Source organism: Scatophagus argus, chromosome 9 (genome assembly GCF_020382885.2).
Source record: "Scatophagus argus isolate fScaArg1 chromosome 9, fScaArg1.pri, whole genome shotgun sequence".
Taxonomy (NCBI): Eukaryota; Metazoa; Chordata; class Actinopteri; family Scatophagidae; genus Scatophagus; species Scatophagus argus.
The window spans coordinates 20708365-20731359 of NC_058501.1; the positions used below are offsets into that span (position 1 = coordinate 20708365).

General features: G+C 42.0%; 2 protein-coding genes across 4 annotated transcripts; both read right to left on the minus strand.

Moving 5' to 3' along the window:
* Positions 1 to 1165: 1165 nt before the first annotated feature.
* Positions 1166 to 2246, minus strand: LOC124065271 (hepcidin antimicrobial peptide). Its single transcript, XM_046400517.1, has 3 exons — positions 1947 to 2246; positions 1769 to 1846; positions 1166 to 1603 (listed from the first exon to the last, which is right to left on the minus strand). Exons 1-3 carry the CDS (start codon positions 2031 to 2033, stop codon positions 1496 to 1498), a joined length of 273 nt encoding a protein of 90 aa, XP_046256473.1. The 5' UTR covers positions 2034 to 2246; the 3' UTR covers positions 1166 to 1495.
* Positions 2247 to 8112: 5866 nt separating this feature from the next.
* On the minus strand, positions 8113 to 22992 carry LOC124064349 (upstream stimulatory factor 2). 3 transcript variants are annotated; one of them, XM_046398727.1, is made up of 11 exons: positions 22854 to 22992; positions 22324 to 22364; positions 22008 to 22114; positions 19903 to 20022; positions 19011 to 19164; positions 15806 to 15893; positions 13786 to 13824; positions 11749 to 11807; positions 11336 to 11430; positions 11103 to 11231; positions 8113 to 10247 (listed from the first exon to the last, which is right to left on the minus strand). In XM_046398727.1, exons 1-11 carry the CDS (start codon positions 22886 to 22888, stop codon positions 10158 to 10160), a joined length of 957 nt encoding a protein of 318 aa, XP_046254683.1. In that variant the 5' UTR covers positions 22889 to 22992; the 3' UTR covers positions 8113 to 10157. The 3 variants fall into 3 exon arrangements, with proteins under 3 accessions (XP_046254683.1, XP_046254682.1, XP_046254684.1); XM_046398726.1 differs by having other exon boundaries at positions 13786 to 13866; XM_046398728.1 differs by lacking the exon at positions 13786 to 13824.
* Between the last annotated feature and the right edge of the window lie 3 nt (positions 22993 to 22995).

Here is a 22995-nt window from a genome sequence, read left to right on the forward strand (position 1 = left end):
ATACTGGTAATCTGACGACTCCAGTAGTTTGTTGAATTTTCCCCTAACATGTTTCACACAGATGCCGAAAGATCATCTGTGTTCTCACAAATCATACAGGAAATACAAAACATTTACATTATTTTGCTTCCCAAAAGTGTTAATGCAGTCTAAATGAGCTGATACCAGAGGACTCTGTAAGTAATGATCGTTTATTCATTTATTATGACAACATAATAAATATCTCATTTAGAGACAAGATGAGAATTTATGTGTTTTTATCTGACCAGGAGAAAGTCAATGCAATGAAAGCTGTTCAAAGAGGAAACATCTGCCCAAAAGCCTAAATTACGATAAATGTTAATGGCTCATAAATTAGTTGAATTATTATTGTTTAAAAAATTGTCACTGAAAGGCAACACAATAATCAGATTTTATGTTGTGTTGTGTTGACAGTTTATATTCAGTTTTAATGTGGTGGCACATTGGAGGATCTGAGGATGTAAAACTAGTCGCGTTTGGATGCTGCATTCACTGAGCGTGTTTGGATCTGGATCATCGTCCCCTGGAGTTTCAGCCTGTCCTTTTCTCTTCCTGTCTCTCTGGTCTGCACGCCATCATGTCTCTCTCTGTCCTGTCTGTGTGAATGTTGTGTTGCCTTTTCTCTTTCCAAGTCTCCTTTAGTGGGGGGGAGCTCGTGCGGCTCATTGGCCTCCTGAATCCGTGCTTCTCACTTATGTTTCGCACTGTACATACATGCATACGGTTTATCTATAATTTTGTTATCAAAAATATCATTATTTTGTTTTGTTTTTTTAATGATCTACACATTACATCTACTGCACGGCTGTTCATCCTGTGAGATGAATCCGTGTTCTGTTGCTCTCCCTGAGGGTTTTTTTTGTGGGGAATCAAGGGTCTAAGGACAGATGGAGTCTCATGCTGAACAGGTTGTAAAATCCCTGGAGGCAAATTGTGATTTGTGATCAAACTGACTTGAGCACAAGTAACTACTGACCAAATCTAACCATTGTGCAATAATAATTACAATTCAAAGTTTTGTCTTTTCTCATTGAATATTTTATGGCTACTTATGACTGCATGTGCCCAAATGATCACAGAACTTATTCACTTTAGAGCCATTCAGTAAAGACCTACATTTTCTTATTAATAACACCAAAACTGCTTCAAATGGTCATTATTTATTTAGCAACAAATATCAACACTTAAGATTTCATTTGGTGAAGAAATGGTCACATCTGGATTGTTTTAAGAAACAAATTTCCACATCATTGAGCTTACAAAAAGACTTACAGGGTGAAAGTATGAAAAAAAAATACAAAATAAATACAAAGAGCAGCTCTTCATCCGTTTGCAGTGCTCTTCCATGAATCATACCGCGTAAAAACCCTACAAAACAGTGTGGCGCTGGCGATGCATTGGAGGAAGTTGTTGAGAAAAGGTCATTTCTTACAAGCGTAATAAATTAACGTTTCGTGGTCGATGAGGGGAATCTTCAGAACTTGCAGCAGAAGCCGCAGCCCTTGTTGTTCCTGCAGCAGTTGCAGCAATAGCGGCACATGGAGAGGTGACTCTGACGCTTCTGCCTGATGTGATTTGGCATCTGTGTGAAAAGAACAAGAGACATGAGCATGGTGTTCATCTCCAGCATTTCATCCTCTCCTTGCGTGGAGAGAGCACCATGGGTACTCCATGGGGAAAACACATCCACTTAAATTTTAATTTGCTCACGGTAATTGGCTTAATTCATTCAGTCAATTGAACATACCAGCCATGATTCCATTGACATTTCTTGATGTGCCGCCACTGGAGTGTCATTGCTCCCTGCCTCCTCCAGCTCTTGCACCTGTTAATGAATTATGCACATTTAGGAGCCACGTCGTAGCATCCTGACAAAACATTTATAGCTAATAAGGAAATGAAGTGAGTTTAAGTCATATTCTTACCCCAGCGAATGGGACTGCAGAGCTCTCCAGAATGCAAATAAAGGCGAGCACGAGTGTCACTGCAACTGCAATGCTGAATGCCTTCATTTTTAGGGGAGAGTTAAATGGTTTAGTTATTAAATCCTTTGGAGATCAGAGCTGATCTTTTTTGTCATGGGTGTCAGGCCACCGAAGAGCACCACAGTATCTTCAATTTATTCTTCTGCTCCTGTGATGGATGGCGATTGTCTGGGCAAGTCGTTTTCTTCAGATCTTTTGGTGACCCTTGTCAGTCCTTCTGCTGTCTGACGGTTGAGTATGCAGAGCGCTCTGGTATTTATACTCACTCGGGCTCAGTGTTGCCTCATCGCTCTGGGAGGCTCAGCCCATTCCTGGCAGCAGTTACCTAACTCCTCTGGGGAAGTTTTGACCTCCTCATTTCTTCTCTTCTTAGTGCTGCAACACTGTGGAAATCCTCTGATCTATTTTTGTGTATTCAACAATATCAAATCAACTATGAATTTCAAATTAAATTACTTTCCGCAGACAGAACACGTAATTCTACACATGAACACGCAGCTGCTCCTGCTGCAGCTGCTGCTTCTGCTGCTGTAGACCATCTTTTTTAAGAGAGCACTATGCACTTTGTATTGAGTCAGCGCTTAATACTTGCAGAGACTCGTCTGACAATGTGACTTTTCCGAGAACAAACCGGAACCTGGAGATTCCCACGGCAATGGCCAAGACCGCGTGGGTCACTCTATTGCACGGCTGACTGAGCCGCACTCGTTTCCACCCGGGAAATCCTTCACTAAGGAGAGGGGGCCACTTTGGAATATCCATTGCTCAGTCTAAAGGATGTAATTACAACCTCTCAAATGGAATAATTAGCCCCTCATTTTCAACACATTCACTTTTTGCATAATACACAGGAACCTGCTGTTGAACCGAATTAAATCCCTTTGAGAGCAGCGGAATAGTAGCCAGGATTAAAAACCTTTATTTGAGAGTCAAGGTGTTTCAAAATGTATTAGATAAAGATGAATATCGTGTAATCCAATGAGGTTTATTATGACAGCAAAGAGGTGCCTTGCTGGTGAAGGTGTTTACCCTGTAACAAAGCTAATCTGTTCTATTGTCATTCTTGTTATTCGTGTTAGGTTCTTCATTATGTGACAACGATATATTGAAACACAGAAAAAAGACAGCTGCTTGTTTCATTAAAATATTAAAACATCATTAGTAATTTCCTGCACACAGAATGGCTGATAGGTTCATAAATATTTAAACAGTGTGAAATTACAACCATGTGAAATTCATGACAATGAAATAATATTTTAATAACCCGTACTGTTACCAATGTCATAGCAAAACTCTTGTTGTAAAATTGTAAGAATTACTTTTCCCCTTATCAGTGAAACACCTTAAGATTAATTAACCTGTTGCCATAAAAAAAAAATATATATATATTCCAGGACAACATCAGGCTGTGAATAAATACAAAAATCAATACTCATGGAAATGAAATAACAAAAAGGAAAAGTAAAGGCACAAACAGATAAATGGGGGACTAAGCATGTTGATTAAATCAGAGTCCATTTGAATTCTCATTATATCTTCAAAGTGTGCCTAAATTGCCTGTGCTGACTCAATTAGAGAAACAACATGCCACAGGAACCCCTGCGTCAGTCTGTCTCGTTCACTGATAACCCTGCTGGCCCGCGTGCTTGCTTTGGGTGACCACAACATCAAAGTCAACAAATACAATCGTGAATGGCTCCACAGCTGTTGGAATCTACCCCATAGTTTTCCAATATGAAGGGAGATCTTGACATTATCATCAATTTGTGTATGTGTGTGGGTTCTGTATGGCTGAGGGACAGACGGGGGGGGTGGACTATTTGAACCAGCACATCAAGTCCACTCCCCATGAACACACGTCATTTTGTTTGCCATGTGTCGCTAAGCATGACTCAGCTCATGAGAAATCTGAACCTGACGCTGCTTGACTGACTGTTCAGGACTAAATATCACATCCAGGTTCACCGTGAGAGAAGAAGAAGAAGGAGACATATATAAACAAAGAAGACAAAGAAACAGCTCATACATCTGAGCTTTCCAAGCATGTGTGATTTGGCTTGCGTTAACTGAGCATGCGTGTCTCTGAACAGCCACTGACGCTATCAGTAGGAATCTTCTGGCCAAACAGAGAAAGGCACCAGCACGGCGGACAGATTCACCTCTGCAGGCGCCACTTTACCCTTTTTCTCCTGTTCGAGGGCATTGCCCCCCGTCTGATCCTGTTTCATCATCATCCTCTGTTCCTGCCCTCGTCCATTTCTCACCCCCTTTTTTCCCCCTCCTCCTCCTCGCTGTCCCTGCCCGTTTCATGTGAAGCGGCAAGACATTCTGCAAATTCACCTCATCTTGTGGACCCGCTCATCTGCTGCCCAACCCACCAAACGCCCAGAACGCTGGCCCTGAACGCAGCCAGACTGTCGCCTGTCCAGTGTTTACAGCTTTCCCCAAAACTAGGACACAAAGGAACCAGCGCTGGCTCATCATAATCACACCAATTTCCAAACAGACATGAGACCGTTTGATAGTGATGACCTCGGATCACGTACCGCTCTTGAATAAATGTCATGGCACCTTTCAGACTCAGGGGGCAGAAGGGGTTTGTGAACCCTGATGACTGTGGGGAATTCCCCACTTTGTGTGGCACCAGAGGCGGGTTCCAGTTTGATACTGGAATTTCCAAAAGTGTTACTGGACAATACATGTGAACCTTAATGACATTCAAGAATAATGCTGAGGAAAAAAAAAGATTAAACTTTATTTATAGAGAGAGTCAAGAAAAACCCGACCTTAAAGGAAGACCTAAAGGTACATTGTAACACTAAAAATAAACTAAAATAAACACTGTGAACTGCAGTGTTCCTGCTTCAAATCAAAGAGGGGCTCCGCATTTGATTCCTCTTCTCTTTTCTCGCACAATGGAGAGACTGTTGTTTTGTTCAGTCTGATTATGTGTGCTCTAAAGCTGAAGTGTAAGTTTAACACACATTTCGCAGTTGGTCAATGCACTGGTTATACCTAACGCATACACAGAATCATCCCAGCGGCCAAAGGTGGTGAAAGATTATAATGTAAACTATTGAGGTCTTGCTGTCGAGCGTCTCTCTATTGGATTTCAGCTGAGGCTTTTCCTGCCTGAAAAGTTGTTGAATCATATCAGTCTTTTTTTTTGCTTAGTGTTAAACTGACTTTCATGAACTGACTGGCAGATATTTAAATGCATCTCGAATTCAAAACCGAACAATGTCTGATGTTGACTGCGTTCTTTAAAAAAATACAATAACATATATATAATAATAATAATGAATCAAACATATTGACATTTTCGATGTGTGTTCCCTGCAACAAGACAGTGAATATTTTTCAGCCCCCCCAGTTTCTTCTCATTTGTGGGTCAGTTTGATCAGTGCCCTCCACACTGTGTCTGAACGATTAGACCGCGTCGCTGTATTTCGCTAGAACCTTTTTTTCTGACCGCTGTTTGGTGTTAATCTGGCTGCTCATTTTCAATAACTTCTATTCATCTACGACATCTGACTGTGTCATCTGACACCAGAAAGTCTTAAACGATGCACGGTAATTATCACAAACAGTGACTTTTTAGCATTTATCCCCTGCGATATTTTTATTAAAACTCCCCACTGCCTCTCCTTATTTAGTCAAACATGCCTTTCAACAAATGTAAAGAGAATTCACTCTTTGAGTTCGCTCAACATGCCAGAATCCAACACCCGAGCTGCTCAAGAAAAAAAAATGTGAGCTCATTTGTATCCTGCATCTCTTGACGGCAGCAGAATACACACCTTTGTGCTGATACTACTAGTATGAGTGAGACAGGAGCTGTGTAGTTATTAATGTAGGCCCAAGAAAGATGAGAGTCGATGTGGTATACAAGGTACGAGGAGCATTGCACGTCAGATGGAATAAGACTCTTCTTTCAGCCATTTTCGACAACAACAACCTGAGGGGGGGGCAGGGGGGTGAAAAAGGCGGAGGCAGTGGACAATAGGTGCTCCTGACAGTGTGCTCCTATAGCTCACAAAGCACAAAGGTAAGACCAGCCTGGAGGACATGAAACTGAGGCTTTCCAGCAGCACGAGTTCAGTGAAAATCAGTCAGCCATGTGCTTTGGTAGACATGCCTAAATGCAAATTAAAAAGGGGACTTTTCCATTTCAAATAAAAGATATTACGTCCTACCCTGCAGGCACACGTGGAAACAGACATTTGCTCCGTACTGACCAGACATGAACCACTGTTTCAAATCCATTAAGTGTAATTTCAGCAATAACAATTTATTACTCAGAGTGGAGATACTTCCTTCTCCCAATTAATACATAAATTAATTGGAAGTGAATTATCTGCGCCGAAAGGCACGGGGGTCTTTGCCCTGTGCACGCTTCATATTAGATTTGTTGTATGCTGTTTCCTTTCGAGACTGACTTTATTTTAACTCCTCTAACTTCTTCACAGAGATTTCAGGTGAAAGAGGCAGTCAGGGAGGCAGACAGACAGACAGACAGGCAGACAGACAGGCAGGCAGGCAGATTACGTATGTCCCAGTCAGAGAGGTACGCGGGATCAGAGATCAGCCATTTCAAACAGAGACGGGGACACACAGACGCCTGCCTGGCTGGCTGTGCGTGTTTGACTGGCAGCTGACAAAGCTCGGACACACTGGAGGAGGGCGGCGAGACAAAACCGAGGCAAATTTAACGCACGGTGTCAGCCTGATGAATACTGACATCAGACTGACAGTGAATCTTTAAGTTATAAACAGCCTTACTGTTTGGACGTGTGCAGCATTTCCAGGCTGCACTTAAAAGATTATCCAAATTACGGCCGCTCTCGATGATGCTAAAATGCCTTGACCTGCAGTGTCAAACTCAATCTCAGTGAGGGCTTAGATGCGCCTTTTATCCTCCATTGATCTTTCTCACCCAAGGTGCCCTCTGTGTGTTCCAGCTACTAATGGGTTTTAATTTTACCAGCTCGTTGATCAATCGACTGTACAACTGTGTGTAAGGGGGCTACTGCTTTCTCTGATGTTGCATAATCCTCCAAATTTGTTGTTTTAATATCAGATGATGTTAAAATGTTAAGTCTGCTTCCATGTCTGGAACTGATTTAAAATACAGAGAATTGTGCCGATTGGCTGAGCTTGTAAAATGCGTATCTATGCAAATTTTCGAAGGAGTCAAACTCAGGACCCTCGAAGTTTAAATTTATCACGTTCCTGCAGAGCCATCTGCTGTATAAGTCAATCAACACTCCATCATCTCTTCTTCTGCTGGATTATTTAGAGTAGATGTGTGACTCTAAACTGAAAGCATGGAAGCTCATTTCAAATAAGAACCACAACAATAAGAAATTCTGTTGGGAGGAATTTCTCGGCTCATTCTATAAAATGTTTTTATTTTCAACAAAGTTAGAACAGTTTCGGTTATTTTGTGTTTGCTTCTCGCTGGTTCGGGTGGGTGAGGCTCCATCTGAAAGAGGTGCCCGTCACGTACTCATGTGGATCAATCAGGATTTGGCTTAATTTCAATCAGACTCTGATGCTCTAAAACTGTAGCTTTCACTGTTGTGAATTCAATCACAAATACTTGAGGTTAGCCTAAGATTACCAGGATTTGAACCAAGTACAATCCGTGTATGATTGTGTCTGTGACAAATAAACCTATCTTGTTTATCTCGTGATTCCAAAAACATTTGCATCAAATTCAGAATAAACATGCACTCCTGAAAATAAATGAAGCTGATGAGGCTAAACTTTAAAATATATAATTTTTTGTTCTGTTTTCAATTGAGTACATGTCAAAAAGGTTGGCAGGCAATGTTTTTGGAATCAGGTTTGCATTCAGGGCTTTGACATTTTATGTAATAAGTTTGGTAAAGGTGGATGGAAATGTGGAGCAGAGTTGAAATGAAATCTAAAAATTAGAAATGAGCAAATGAGGAATACTGAAAAATAAGAAAAAACAAAAATAGAGTGAGGCCTTTCACTCCCATCTATTATGGACGTCCTGCTGGAGTAATGATGTGTGGATTCTGGTAGTTGTCTAAGATCTGCCAGGAGGACAATGAGCCACAACCAAAGACCATAAAAGTTATTAGCTAGTGAAAGTTTTATTTTCCACATTTTAATTAAAAAAGATGTCTTACAATCTAACCTGAGAACAGTGAGGCTGCTACAGAGAGAGAAGGAGCCTTTTTCTTTCTTTCTTTTGCCATTTCAAAAAAGAAACAAGAAAAAAAAAATTAGCCAGAAGTGACCTTTCATTTGTTAACATCTATCATCCATCAAAGCATTATTCATGTCTTCACATTCACATTTTCTGCTCTCCTCTCACTGAGGTGTAAAGGGGGAAAAAAAAAAAGTCTACTGCAAAATATCTATCATTCAACTGTGGCTAGGAGCCTAGTTTGATAGATCAGACACTTGCACTGTCAGGTTTGAATCTACAAGTAGCAGAACAGCACATCCAAAGCACAAGCTGTTAACTTGCACAGTGTGAGATATTAATGTGAGATAGTCTGCCTGATTTCGCCAGGAGTCTGGGTGTTGGTTTTGCCTTGCTGGATCCTGAGCTGTTGACACAGGGAGAAGCCATCGTGCTGTAATCTAAAGAGGCTCCGAAGCTCGACGTCTTTCTTCCACTTCCACTCGCATCGCCCGAAGCAGAACAAAAACACATCATGTATATTCATTCATAAAATCATCAACATTGTTAATATTGGCTTTTGCTGTTTGTACAGCCAATTACGGTTTACGTATTGTTTGCCTGAGTGGGTGGAGACATGCGAGATCATTTCCAAGTTTCCCCACTTTCCGACTATTCTGTCTTTTTCCCACGGAGAACCGAGTTGTGCTCAACTCAAAAGTGCAACACAGAATTTCCGTGTACTCCTTTTCCACCGTGAGCAGGGAGTCTTTGAGTACAGCTCTCCAGGGTGCCTCCCCCCGCCCGCCCGCCCCCTTTGTGCGCCGAGCTCCATTTGAAGTGTTGCAATACCAAAATAGAGCAAACAGCTTGAAATGAAACATGTGGGGATTATTCTTACACGTATTGAGACACCAGTAAATCACACACGAACAAAAGATGAAAAGCAGAACCCACAGTTCCTATAGATAGTTTGGCAAAAGCTCTTCCCTCCAGGCCATAATCCAACGACCTGGTCTCGTCAGTACTCTACACGTTCCTCACTTTTACATCTCAGTTTGTTAATTTGATAGCATTTGAACAGTTGGTTCTTGACAAGTGATTTCGGTGACTTTCAGTTACCGCTCCTGGTAAAGCAAATGCCCAACAATTCAAGTATACCACCAAGCTTCAAGATTGCACACGTCACGACAAAGGGCCAGCATGAAGTTAATGAGTTATTGATTGTTTACTCCTAGACATAATCTGCTCGGCCGTTCTGTAACATCTGTATTAAAACATGAGATATTTTCATAAATCGGCCCAGAAGCTCTGGCCAGCACGGCTCCTTGTTTGTCTTTGGGTCTAGGTAAGCTATGTGTGTCAAATTATTTCTGCCCGTAGAGTTGTGTTTTGCACACTTTGATGTTTCCTCACTTAAAATTCAATCTGCTTCTCTGCAGTGCGTGAGCTTCAACGTAACTGGTCTCCATCAAGGCTTCTGTCAGCAAGCGGACTAATAAATTAAAGCAGCTAAAAACAACATATTAATACTGAACTCAAAAACACAAACAGAATAAATGCATTAACTAAGTCAAAATTAATCATTTGGAGAAAAATACACAGATGGGGAGCAAAATTAAACAACAAACAATGTAGTCCACATAAATACAAAACAAGGGAGGAGTTCAGAGGCGCTTCTCTTTCATGGGTGGTGCTGGTTAAGCACTCTGATGGTGGCAAGCGGGCAGCTTTTCTTGGAGCACATTTCTACTGAGTCGTAACGGGTGGTTATCTCAACAGGATTGGAGACAGTCAAGCACAGCCACAATCGGCCGGTGAAGGGATTGCCACCTGGGAGCCCAGAGGAGGATGCTTACAATAAAAAGAAATTGATTCTTCATAAGTCCTTGTTTTTGCATTATGTCGCCTTCTGTTCCATCATGTCGGTTGTGTGTCTGGGCGGTGCTGCCCCTCCCTGTTCTTTTTTTTTTCTTTTTTTTTGGTCTGCTTCACTGCGGCGGCGTCTCACCAACCATCTCGATGCCGTGCTGCTGGAGTTGTGCTCGAAGCAAAGCGTTTTCATTCTTCAGCTCTTCAATCTTAAGAACAAAGAACAGCGAAAAAAAAAATCTCATTATCAACATCTTCATCCCTGTGACAGCTTAATATCGCTCCAAGTTTACAGACCAAACTTTTTCGTTTGAAGACCGAGAGTGCTGGATGTGTGTAATGTACACACAGGCCTATTCAATCCCTGGGATTAAAGAGTGGTATGTGCAGCCCTTTTCAAAGGCACCCCTGTCCACAACCAACTGGATTATCAAATCTTGAGGTATGTCATCTCCGCTACATTTCCCTCGGGTGCATCCCGAATTCCCTGCCTCCCCAACGAGGGAACGAGGAAAGGATATTGAGCTTTGAGCATCAGAATAAGAATATATTGCTGAATGCCTTACAGGTCTGGTATTCAATGGGGAGATGCAGCAGGCTCAGAGCAGCAAGATTTCACAATACTTTGAGTGCATTGGCATGCAGTTAGCTCTCACACAACCCCTGTGTATATTATTCCCACAGTCTCTCGAAGCACTGATTTCAGGTAACACTTCTCATTATATGAATGCAAACTCTTTGATCCTCTTCGTCAGGCTGCCGTGATCAGCTATACAGGCTGAAGTCTCAAGGGAGTTTGTTTTGGAGAAGTGAAGATGCACATGTGGCCGGGTGGATTTCATGCTTCTGAGATTTAAATGATGTTGATGTTGCAGTGCGATCCAGTGCAGTGGTAATCCTCACACACACGTGATGGACGCCTTACTACTCATGACTTTACTTCTCTGTGACACCCAACCACCCCAAAGGAAGATTACGACACAATCATTCATAGACCTTCTTTATATATAAGTGAAGCCTTGATGTCAATATTTGCAGGCTAGAGCACAGACTGATATTCATACCTGCTGCCTGCACAACTCATTGTCCACTTGTATCCTCTCCACTTCCTTCAGACCCTCCTGCAGTCGCTGGTTGCTTTGCCTGAGCTCTCGGATGTAGTCACAGGCTTTGGACAGGATGCCCCCTTTGCTCTAGAAGGAGAGTGGCGTCGTCACAGAGTGGAATCGTGACCATTTAATACAGGGACAGCCAGTACAATGCTTGCAGCGCTGTCGAGACAAGTAAGAGTACTTACTGCTCCTGTCTTGGTGCTGTCCATATTGCAGTCTGGGATTATCTTGGAAAGCGTGACAATCCAGTTGTTTATCTTGTCTCTTCGCCGCCTCTCAACTGATGAAATGTTCAAACAGAAACAGGATAAAAAACATAAAATATATGTGTATATATTTATCTTTTCAGAGTGAAAGTTCAAAGGCCATTTCAGTTCCAAAGATCCAGATTTTCATTTCACTGCCCAACTTTGACAGCTCAACAGCAGCCTCTAGTGGCCAGTCCAGAAACATTTAACATTATCTATTCTCAGAGTATTTTCACAAGGCTTTATGAGTTTATTTCAACAAAAATGCTCTATTTAGGTACCACACTCCATTGTGTGTGTGCCGTACCGCCTGATGAAATCAAAAGCCACAATCATAGCTAATTACTCACCTTCATTATGTTGCGCTCTTCTCCTTTCATCTCTGGGTGTCCGCGGTCCATCCATTTTCCTGCAGACAGACAGGAATAAAAGACTTTTCACACACACTATAGTATCTCCCATCTCAGACTACCACACAAATCAGGCACAAATCCAAGCATAAAACCCCTCAAATTCACCTAATCCTGTTCCTATTAAAAACTATTCTTCACTCTTATCTTTGATAGTCGCAGCCCCCGTTACAACCTTGTGTGCAATTTAAAAAAAAAAAAAAAGAAGAAGCGTCTGAAGCTGTGTGGCGCCTTTGGCAGAAATACTGAAAGATTAACAGTCCATGAGGGAGGCCACGTATGCAGTCGTGACACCCTCAGTGGCCTGAAGCTCAGCTGCTTTCACTGGAATATGAAAGCTGTCCAACCTTCTCATTTCTGTTGGCTGTCCTCTCCCCAGGTGGGTCCTGAAGGGAGCTTTCTGCTTTATTATGCCGCAAAATTACAACTCTGTAGAAAACCAGATGCTGTCTATTGGAGTCTGGGCGCATGGCTAATGACACAACTGTCTCTTGTCTTTGTGTCTTCCCTGAGGTATTCTGTTAATTAAGTCCCTGAAACATGACAAGGAGACTTATCCAACCACCCACCATGACATGAACAGGCCAATAATGCATTCACATATAATTATATAGGTGGTCTACTGAATATTTCTGAATATGGAACAGCATTTCATACCTCAATCATCCTATCTCAGATTGACCTACAACAATCCAAAAGAACAGGAGCAGTGCAGAAAAATATCCCTGCTTCAGAAAATCTTGTGAGAACCATTCTTTTATTTTTGATTAAATGCACTTCTGCATACTCATTGCATGAAGTTAATAATATCCCGTAAGGTCATTCTCGCTCCTCGTCTGTCTCCCCACGACAGATCGTTATTCTACAGCAGTGAATTTGGGACCCATCAACACAACTCGACTGATAACTCCGTTTGAGATAGTCAGCCAAGCCAAACTGCAGTCTCTCTTGTATCTCAACGCATCTTAATGGGATTTCAGCTGTATATTGGATTCAGCTGAACAGTGCTCTTCAGCAGAGTGTACAAAAAAAATGTGGATGACTGCATGAATAACTAAATGTATAGGCCTGGAGGAATGTCTTTTTCCTCCTTTTCATGACTTAGAGACAAACTCATATACGTGCTCCTGGGAGCTACTGCAGCCAGAGTGATCCAGAACATCTGAAGTCCACAACCCCCACTGCTGGAGTACTTTATTCATAAAACTTGAAGCATGGATGTAGAGGATGACTGAGATTGTACAGTCAATTACTGATCCTCGAAAGAAAAATGCAATGGTCAGTCCTTCTGTCCTCCCCTGACATTAGGCTACAGTAACGCACCAAGCCGGGGCCCGGACAGCGAATCAGTTAAGCTTTCACTGAGGAACAAATGACTGCAGCTTGGGCTCGATATCTTCTCAATGGATGACTTGAACAAAGACGAGCCTCAGTGACAATTAACCGCCTCTTTGAAAATAATTATGTGGAGAAGAGCCGATGAAATTGACAACACATGGTTTTCATTAGCCTCACTTGTCCCATTGTTAATTTCAGCATATAAAAACCTCAAACGCTGTCCATTTAGTTTTAAAACTAACTTTTTTCTTTCAAAACTAGGCTAAATGAGAACAGAACTCAAAGAACTCCAACAGAGGACACTTTGAAAATGATACTAAAATAAAAGTGTGGAGCGAGCCATTTGTTTCCAGATGGAGAACAATGACCTAAATTCTAAGTCCTAATGGAGAAATTCATTTGCCACAAGCACAGCTAACAACAATGGATGAGGGTCAGCACTGAAGATACACTACATCTGTGTCTCACACATCAAGAGCAGGGAGAATCACCAGGGACTTAAGAGAGGGGAGGGTTGGAAAGGAGAGGAGGGCAGAGGTTTGTGTGCTTCTTCTCTCTTCTTGTGATCTCATTTGATTAGTTCATTTGCTGTTTAGAAAAAAAAAAAGTGTGTGGGAAAAATGTGGAAACTGTCCTCACCAGCTTAAACCTTCGTGCTGCAGCAGCTCGTTTTCATCTCTGGGAACGGCAGATAGGGTGGTGAAGTTTTCATTCATTTCACTCACATGTCAACGAAAATGTCACTGTTCATTAGTTTATACTAATAAATAGAACTTTGAGGCTCGTGTCAAAAAACATAAATTATTCATGGGAGAGGAAATAAATAGAAACAAACACATTGCAGACAGGCATTCTGAGAGATGAGAAAACAATTCACTTTGAACACATGGAAATGCAGACGTTCGCTGCAACAAAAGCGTGTTCCTGGCTCTTGACTGGAAAGCAGTCTGTCGTACGATGTGAATATCAAGCTACATCAGAAACGGGACAGCTGCTGCCAAATTTAGGGCGGATCTCGAGCTCCCCGTAACGCTGCCCACAACAAAGGAGCTGAAATCTTTGAAAAATGCAAAGTTGCTGAAAATCACATTGTTGTCGTCGACTGCATATACCCGAACTGACCCATTATAGGCAGAGACAGTTCACAGTGAGGCGTGTGTCTCCTGCTTGTGTCTTTTTGATTATTATCATAATTAGGAGATAAAAGGAAGCTTATGTGTTTCTGAGAACCATCGCTTTGTGTGTGAATATCTTGTGTTCTGTCAGCTTCACAAATGAAAGATTTAGCATAATCCTGGTAGAAACTGGAGGAATATTCACATAGCTCTAATTCAATTTGATAATGGGTCATGTGTTTATTTTGGGTGACCAAGCGAGCTAAAAGCTGTGCTTTGGCTTTTTACCAAACAAGAAAAAAGGAAAACATGGTTGCATGACCTCAAAGGATCCTGAATCCATAAGCACTTTGGCTTATGTGTTTTTGGCACTCAAGTGAATCTGAAATAAAACCCGCTGGAATTCCTTTTCTGAGTATCTGTAGTAGGCCAGAGCAAGGCTGGAATCACGCAATTAAGATGACAACTCAGTTTGTCTTTGTTCAGGTGAGCCTGCTGATTATCTTAATAACAGCAATCACCAGCATGTAGCTAGCAGCTGGAGAGAGTCTGAGACAGATCCCTTTGTGTTGCAGGATTATAATGATGCATGTTGTGAGTTTTTAGATATAAATATCATAAGAAGCTTCTGGTGGAGAAGGCGAAAACCAGCCAGCCAGGTTGGGCGGAAATAAAGATCCTCCATGTGAAACCTTCACAGCAAACTCAGCAGAGAGGTGAGGAAGACTCCATGGGCAGACACACAGGGCGTGGTTAAAGTTAGAAAGACGACAACTACACTAGCACCTCACACTGCATAAACCGATCCTCATGTTAGCTTATGCAAAGACGTTTTACAGTCACATGAGCACCTACCATCCAATCATGAATCAAACTGATCGATCTCAAACGACTAGGTGGGGCATATGAACAGGTTTTGGTGCTTTTTCTCTCAAAACGCCACATCCCTGCACCATTTCCCCAGCAATTTGACTCCCTCCACGTCCCTAGCCTTCTCCAGCATTAGCATTTAGATGTAGGTGAATTCAGCTCGCTTTGTCCACTCAATATGTGTTGATGTCCATTTAAATGCTGCGCATCTCAGGCTTTGTCGGATGGAATTTCTTCAACTGAAAGCAGCCTGCGTCAAGTCTGCTTCTGCAGATTTGTTCTGGAGCCTCACAGGAGCAGAACTACACTGCCAAACTCGAACGTGTATTACCGGTATTTAAACGGTTAAAGCCTTAGCAAAAATGCCCACTGACTGAATTTCATCAAAACTGATTCATGGCTATGAATGACTGCGAACATTAAACATTAAAAATCAATCTGCCCCACTTTCAAAGCTCATCCAAATTTGACCTTCAGACGTCAATTGAACAATAAACAGCTTGTCTGCTAAAATCAACAAACGGCCCCTTTCAAGCGGCATTTACATGGAGGATAACAATAGTGTGTTAACAGAACTGTCCAATGGTTAATGCGTTCTCAGAAACGGTTGTGTCTCAGACTGCAATATCAGTGTCTTTCTCCAAAAACAACAATTTGAGAGAGCCGATACTCACGCAGGGTAGGGCTGAGTGCGTGGGGCGATTGTTCGCGGCGTCCCTGTCTGAATGACATCAGGGGGGGTCATCATCACATAAAACTGACCTGTGAAAGGCGTGGGAGTCATCAGTTAGCAATGTGGAAACAAACAGAAGGCCAACAAGGCATGAAAGATTGACTCTTGCTGCTCTAACGAAATATCGCACAACGAGTAAAAGTGGATTCACCAAAACAAAACCCTGCAAATCCTCACAGGTACAAACACACACACAAAAAAACATTGTTTACACTGCTGGAAGCCCTCTCATGTACAGTTGACAGGTAGACAGAAAATCTGCCAAGAATCCTTTTTCTCAGCTACTGAGACATTCACAACAAAACCTAAAATATAAAATCGAGAGAAAAATGCCGACACTCTACTGCAAGGAATACAGAGCCCATGCTTTTCAGCACAACTACAAAACCCTGTGAGATACAAACAACTCATCTTGTTCCCGTGGGTCACCAAATATCAGCCCACAAATTACGATCACATCGCACGAAAACATCCCAAGTAACACCAAACGACAGGGCATGTTACAGGACAGCAGCTCTTTCTTCTTCTTTCCATTCCTCTTTCCACTTAATATAATCAGCTTTAACTGAATTGCTAAGACAGGCTGGAAAAATACTGTGATATTGTTGAAAACATATCTAATGCATCTAAACTTGCCCGAGTGTGGTTCATTGCCAGAGCACCGTGCACTTATCCCTCACCTCATAGACAGCTTGTACAGCACTTTCCACCTACACCCCACAGTGCACTCCTCAGCCAGTACGTCACGTCTGCTTAAACTGCCCCCGGCCCATAGAAGATAAAGCCAGCTGCCCACTTCCTCCTGCAAGGCCCTGGCTTCAGCTATTACCCACAGCAAAGAAACCTTATGGTCTACTTTTGTGGCATCAGCAGTTAGCCACTCACAACAACCCTTGCAAAAACAAAACAAAACACAACACCATTTTTTTTTCTCTGCTGCTGCATCTACAGTGTATTTCAAGTTCAAGTGATAAGTGCATCAGCTGAAACTGCTCAATGGTCTTTAGGGCGTCTGACTTTTCAGGGTGTGTGTCATGTGATGCGAGTCCAACACACAACGCTCAGAAAGAAAAAGCGAGAGCAACAGGAGAGGCTTGTGGATGTGCCACATTAACCTTTTTTTTTTTAATTGCTAAAAGGGAGTTTTACATTCAGAGATAGCCCCCCCTCACTGAAAAAACACAATAATTGCAAGGGGCCAAAAAACCAAAAAACAAATAAATAAGTCAAGAAGGGGGTCAAGGTTAAAGGAAATTGAAAATGAACCCATCTCTGTGTTTTATTTATCACCACACTGTAATCTCGCTCAACGTACCACCCACAGCATTGTCTGATCGGTTACACGAGTAGCGGCCAATCAACAATGATGGCTGTTGTGCCACAGACGAGCCAACAGGCTGGAGCTGCTCTGGCGAGCGTGCCGAGCCGTGTGTCACAGGGAAGAGAGCAGATACTGCAGAAGTCGTCATAAACATTACAATTTTGATCTATTTCTCTGATAACAAGCACGTACAGTTTCCCACCAACCAATCTGTGAGCTTCCAACTAAAGGAAAGCATCCACATGTCTCGTCTATCTTTTCACCGCGACTCTGCTGATCCGTAAACATCATGCATCAACCACGTTCTGTTACACCACTCACAGAGACGATGTATGACCCCTGATTGTGTCTGTGTTGTTGTGACATGCATGTTGTTCAGTAGGGGGAAATGATCTGGGTTTATGGACCAGGTTCTTCTTGCTGAAACTTAAAATTGTGAGCTTTTTTACATGAGCAGATGGTGTATTACTTTGATATGCTGTAGTGCTGGTACTTGGATGAAATTTGTGTAACGTTAGTGCCACAAACATGTCATAAAAGCTACATTTGTTTTGTGACCAGCTCTGCTTTACCCTACGTATGCCTCACACAGAGCTGCAAGGAGTCAATACATCTTCTGTCAACCAAAAAAATCAATTAATCTGCAGCTACTGTGGTAAATGATTAACTGTTTGCTATTTTACAAGCAAATATGCCAAACAATTCCCAGTTTTAGCACTTCAAATAAACAATTTGCTGCAGTTTGTGTCAAATGTGGCACTAAATGAAATATTTCTGGACAGTTGGCCGAACAAGCAAAATAAAGAAATCATGTCAATTTTGACAAATTGTGAATGGCACATTTTGAGAGTTAAACATTTTAAAAACCTGACGATTAATCGAGAACACGATAGCAGATTAAACAATCACAAATATATGGTCTCAAATGTATTTATGACGGCAAGCAATTGCAAAGTTCCCCACTGTGGGACTGATAAAGGACTATCTTATCTTGTGTTAAGCATCTATCTCAGTTTTATAATGGAATAACTAAACATCAGATCATACTGGATTAGAACTTGAGTGGTCTTGCAGGTCTCATTTAGGTCTAGTTTCTGGGCCAACAGAAAGCACAGACGCCAGCAGAAACACTGGATGGCGAATTACAAGATCTTCCCGTCACCACTGTCCAGGCACTACACTCTTTCTCTAAAATCATCAGAGAACACAAACAATCCACTCATTAAACTGCCAATCAGTGTTCTGGGAGCAAAATGCCAAAATGCTGTATATCACTGAGCCAGGGGGCTACATTCTGCTCTCCAGTTCGAGCGAGCTCTGACCAGCCTCACTGACAGGCACGCAGAATCCACCAGCTTCCTCTGGATCACCACCATGTAACCACGAGGACAGCCAGACAACAACATATGGCAGTAAAGAGGAAGTGAAGCAGAGTAGGTGGACATGTGACATCAAGCAAACAGTAAATATGATCAGGATGACTAATTTCATTTCAGCCTCTGATAATATATGAATTGTGTTAAAGGTTTTAACAGAGACAACAATGTTTCAGACTTACTGAGCATGGAATCTTAAATTGAACAAAATATGTAGCTGGATTGCATGAAGGAAAACCATTCATTATTCAGAATAGTGGAAAACCCTAGTGTACAAAATGCTGCCAGAGCTGTAGGGATCATGGTTCATTTACAGCTACGATAAGAAGGGCTCCTGTTCACTCCTTACGGAGCTTCTCAATACACTCCCATTCGTCAGTCAAAATAATGGCTAAATTATCCTGGTAGGTTTCTGTGGTAAACTTCGTCCTAAATGCAAACCGACTCACCTCCTGCTTGTGTTAGCGTGGGATCTGTGGCGGCCTGCACAGACACAGTCCCGTCGCTCACTGCAGTGGCGGGGAAGTAAGCAAAGCGCGTCTCCCCTCCCACCGCCTCTCCTGCTGGGCTTCCTCCATTACTGAAAGGGTTTTGGATCACAGCCTGTGACAGATAAGAGAGACAGAGGAGAACCTGAACAAGTAGTAGCAGAGCAGTCACAGCAGGTAAACGCACACCTCAGTCTCTGTCAGACTCAATACTGGTATCCCCTGTAGACCCCCAAGCAAGACACAGTGCCGTCTGACAGCTGGGATAAAGAGAGTAAGAAGAAGTAGCGCTGATCTTGTTAGCAAAGATAACAGCAAGGTCAGTAAAGGCATCACTGTGCTGCAAATGAAAACAAATTTGGCTTGCTCTTTCAGGGAAAAAATAACATGTTTTCAACCAAAAACAAGTTCTAAACTTGGCTATCAACACTGCCACTTTTTCAACCTCTGTGAGTAGCTCTGCTTCGCTGTTTATACCGCTTCAACTGTTTGACGAGCTCAGAGAAATTACCCACACTTGCAGTTTTAATCGGAGGAATATGTCACGCCGTACAATGGGTCACAACATGTCTCTTTCACGTGCTTTTAATAGTGTTGGAACAACACTGGAGTTTTATGGCATGAGTGACATCAGGCTGAGTCTAAAGAGACGATACCTGTCAGCAGGAAAAGTTCATTGCTCGCTTTGATTCTTAAGGGAGAATGTTGGAACAATAAAAACTGAAATACTGCCAGCCATATCCGTCAAGACCAGACGAAAGCAGGCAGTTAGTCCTTGACAACAGACCATGTTACCACTGTGTTCTCTGTGTTTAATAAAAATAAAAAAGGGGGTGGGGGGGTACTTTGGTACCTGAGCCACAGCCTGAGGAGCCCCAGCGAAGGCGGCTGTGGAGACAACGCTCACTGCTCCTCCCCCATCATCTCTTCCCTCGAGGTGCTGGTCGGTCACCTGAACAACACGATACGTCACCTGTAAGGTGAAGAAAGAAACACAGGTAAAAGAGAATGAGAGGAAAAGTACTGAGCAGCCCGAGGTCTTTTATGACAAATAATCCATCCGGATGAAAACCTTACCCGACTTGTAGATTTATTTATCATTATCTACTTCTTCAGTTCAGCCAAGCCAATAGTCCTAATCTCTGCAGTGCGTTGATCTTACTTCAGGCACATTCTGAATCGCAAGCATATCATGTGGGATTGAATATGCTTATGCTTCAGAATGTGCTTGATTCAATTTGAAAAACAAGTTGAGAAAATGAGCTTGTTTGTTCCAAGAATCAGTATTTGTATTCCTCTATCATGTGACTCTCCTCCTGACTGACATGTGACAGCAGCCCCATGCCAATCCTAGACCAGACTGGAATCACATGATCGCTCACACTAGCCCTGTTTACGCCAAAGGAGCCACACGGATCACTGACTCAGTTCCCTGCAGTGTAAATCATCCAGACAAGGATAAATCAACTTGAGCATCTCTATTACTTTTTCCCCATTTATTTATCTCCATCACGGCCCACTGCTGGTGCGAACCCCAACTGAGTGGACAGCAAGTAGACAGTCTTGACAAAGGTCACCAGTCAATCATGGGACAAGAAAAAGAAAACCTCAAATTCATAACTTAAGGCAATTCAGAGTCTGCTATCCTCCTGACTTGTATTTTGAATGGGGAGAGAGCCAAAGCATCCAGAGGACACAGTAAGATAAAGAAAACATTACCTTCCCGCACTGTGAGGTGGCACTGTTTACACCAAAACAGTCTTTAAAAAAAATCACAAAGTCTTAACCTGAAAATGAACAGACACGTGTATCCTGAAATGCTGATTACTAAAAACCATGAGCTCCCACTTTGACGATGCTCCATGCATGCAAGCAATCCTTCGTAATGTGAAGCTGTGTCTGTTGCTCATCATCATCTCAGCCCAAATGCCCCTTGAACCTGACATCTGAAGTACTTCTGGGTGTTCAGTTTTCTGTTGTGAGCACTGAAGAGATGCAGTCTTTCCCAAAAACTCTTTGTGCCTATGCTATTAAGGGCATTTAGTGTCTTTCTGAGGTAGAAAACAACAATCACAAGTATTCCAAAAAAAGTTGGGATGCTATGTGAAATGTAAATAAAAACACATTGATCTGCTAATTATTTTCAACCCATATTAAATTGAATACAGTATGAGGACCATGTATTCAATGTTCAAACTGATCAATGTTACTGTTTTTGTAAATATACACTCGCTTACCACTGTGTTACATCATCTTTTCTTTAAACAACACTCAGAGCACACTAACCGCTGAAGTTTTTTAGAGAAATACTTTATATCTGGTAATAACCTGGTCATTCTCTTCTTTAGCCCAGAGGACACGATGTCCATGATTTCCAAAAAACAATCTGAAATGTGCACTCATGACACCAGAGCACACTTTTCACACTTTTCAAAAATCAAAGGTCATGGACATTCAGTGTTTGTTTTCAAGCTTGCAGATGCAGAGATGTGTTTAGATTTTTGATTTAAATTGTGGACCGAAGATCGCAAAATCACTAAATGCGATGATAAGGACACAGTCAGCCAAAATAATGTTTATACACATAAGGAAAAGAAAAACATGCATAAGTATTTAATTTGTATAAGTACTTCTACACATATAGATACCTCTTTCGAAGTTTGATCAAATTACGATAACACTGTGTACTGTTGTACGATGTTTTCCCAACAGATGGCATTACCTTTTTATCCTGATGTGTGTTGTGTATACATTATTTTGGCTGACTCTGTATTTGCCCATGCAGCATTCTACAAATGTGATTCCCCTGTCCCAGCTTTTAAGGAACGTGTTGCTGACATCAAATTAAGAATGAGTGTATATTCACAAAAACAAGGATTTGCAAATCATATATTTTGTTTTTATGTATCCCAACTTTTTGGACTCATCACTGTACAGTTCCATCAATAAGTTACTTACCTGACCACCCTCAGTCCTGAACTGATACTGAATGTTATGGTCACCAAATGCCGCAGCCTGCTGAACGCTGGCTATTGTAACAGCTGTCTGCTCTTCTCCTGTTCCGTCTCGGGGGGTTAAAAAGAGGACATAAAAACCAGTTGTGAAAATGGACAAGCAAAACAAATACAGACAGCCAACAGGCTGTAAAATCCAAACAATATGTTACTGTATGCTGCAGTTTGCAAAGAAAAGGACATACAGGCTATATATATATACACCAGTGCTGTACGGGTGCCAAATGTGGTCCCTGACAGCTGGGTAAATACATACTCACCTTCAGATGTCTGGACAGCCTCTTCTTCTTGCTTTTCTTGGCTGCAAATCGGATGCACAAACAAGTATGTTCAAATAAAATACGCAACCAGCTAAGATTCGTGAATATTCTGGATAAAATAAATGTAATCAGTGACCCTCAACTTTGCCTTAAATGACGACAAACGTGTGCAAGATCCAGTCAACTAACAGAATAATCGTAATGTAAAACACAACATTTCTGTTGCCCTCAGGTTACTTACAGTTTTGTTTTAAAGCTAGCTTTAGCTAATTTAGCAGTTGTAGTGTCATTAACTGATTATGATCATGTTTTTCACGACTGGATAGAGATCTGCTAGGTTACACCAAGTCAGCTATCCAGTCTGCTAAGTCTTCCGCTTCTCTTGCTAACTTAACTGCAAGTCTTCATAATAAATGCTTCTTAACAACACTTTTGGGGTCAGGCCTCGGTTAGCGCCGTAAACTAGCTATCCGAAATAGCATGTTGTAGCTAGCTTGTGTCAGTTAGCCATTTTGGCTGACTCAAGTTACCTTGCGTTATCCAGACTCTGTTCGAGCATATCCATCAGTGTTAGAATAAAAAGTGATATTCGGTGTCACAGACGGAGATGGAAGTGCTGATCACGGGAACAAACACTCGGGTCATGTGAGAGAGACAGCCCAGGACACGTGA

What these genes read in the sequence shown, in the direction of transcription:
- LOC124065271 (XM_046400517.1), bottom strand. Translation starts at nt 2,033, where the DNA reads ATGAAGGCATTCAGCATTGCAGTTGCAGTGACACTCGTGCTCGCCTTT. An exon ending in CTGCAGTCCCATTCGCTGGG is followed by an intron (nt 1,847 to 1,946) that starts GTAAGAATATGA and finishes ATTCATTAACAG; the next exon opens with GTGCAAGAGCTGGAGGAGGC. An exon ending in TGTCAATGGAATCATGGCTG is followed by an intron (nt 1,604 to 1,768) that starts GTATGTTCAATT and finishes CTTTTCACACAG; the next exon opens with ATGCCAAATCACATCAGGCA.
- LOC124064349 (XM_046398726.1), bottom strand. Translation starts at nt 22,888, where the DNA reads ATGGATATGCTCGAACAGAGTCTGGATAACGCAAG. An exon ending in GGCTGTCCAGACATCTGAAG is followed by an intron (nt 22,115 to 22,323) that starts GTGAGTATGTAT and finishes TAACCCCCCGAG; the next exon opens with ACGGAACAGGAGAAGAGCAG. An exon ending in TCAGGACTGAGGGTGGTCAG is followed by an intron (nt 20,023 to 22,007) that starts GTAAGTAACTTA and finishes TTCACCTTACAG; the next exon opens with GTGACGTATCGTGTTGTTCA.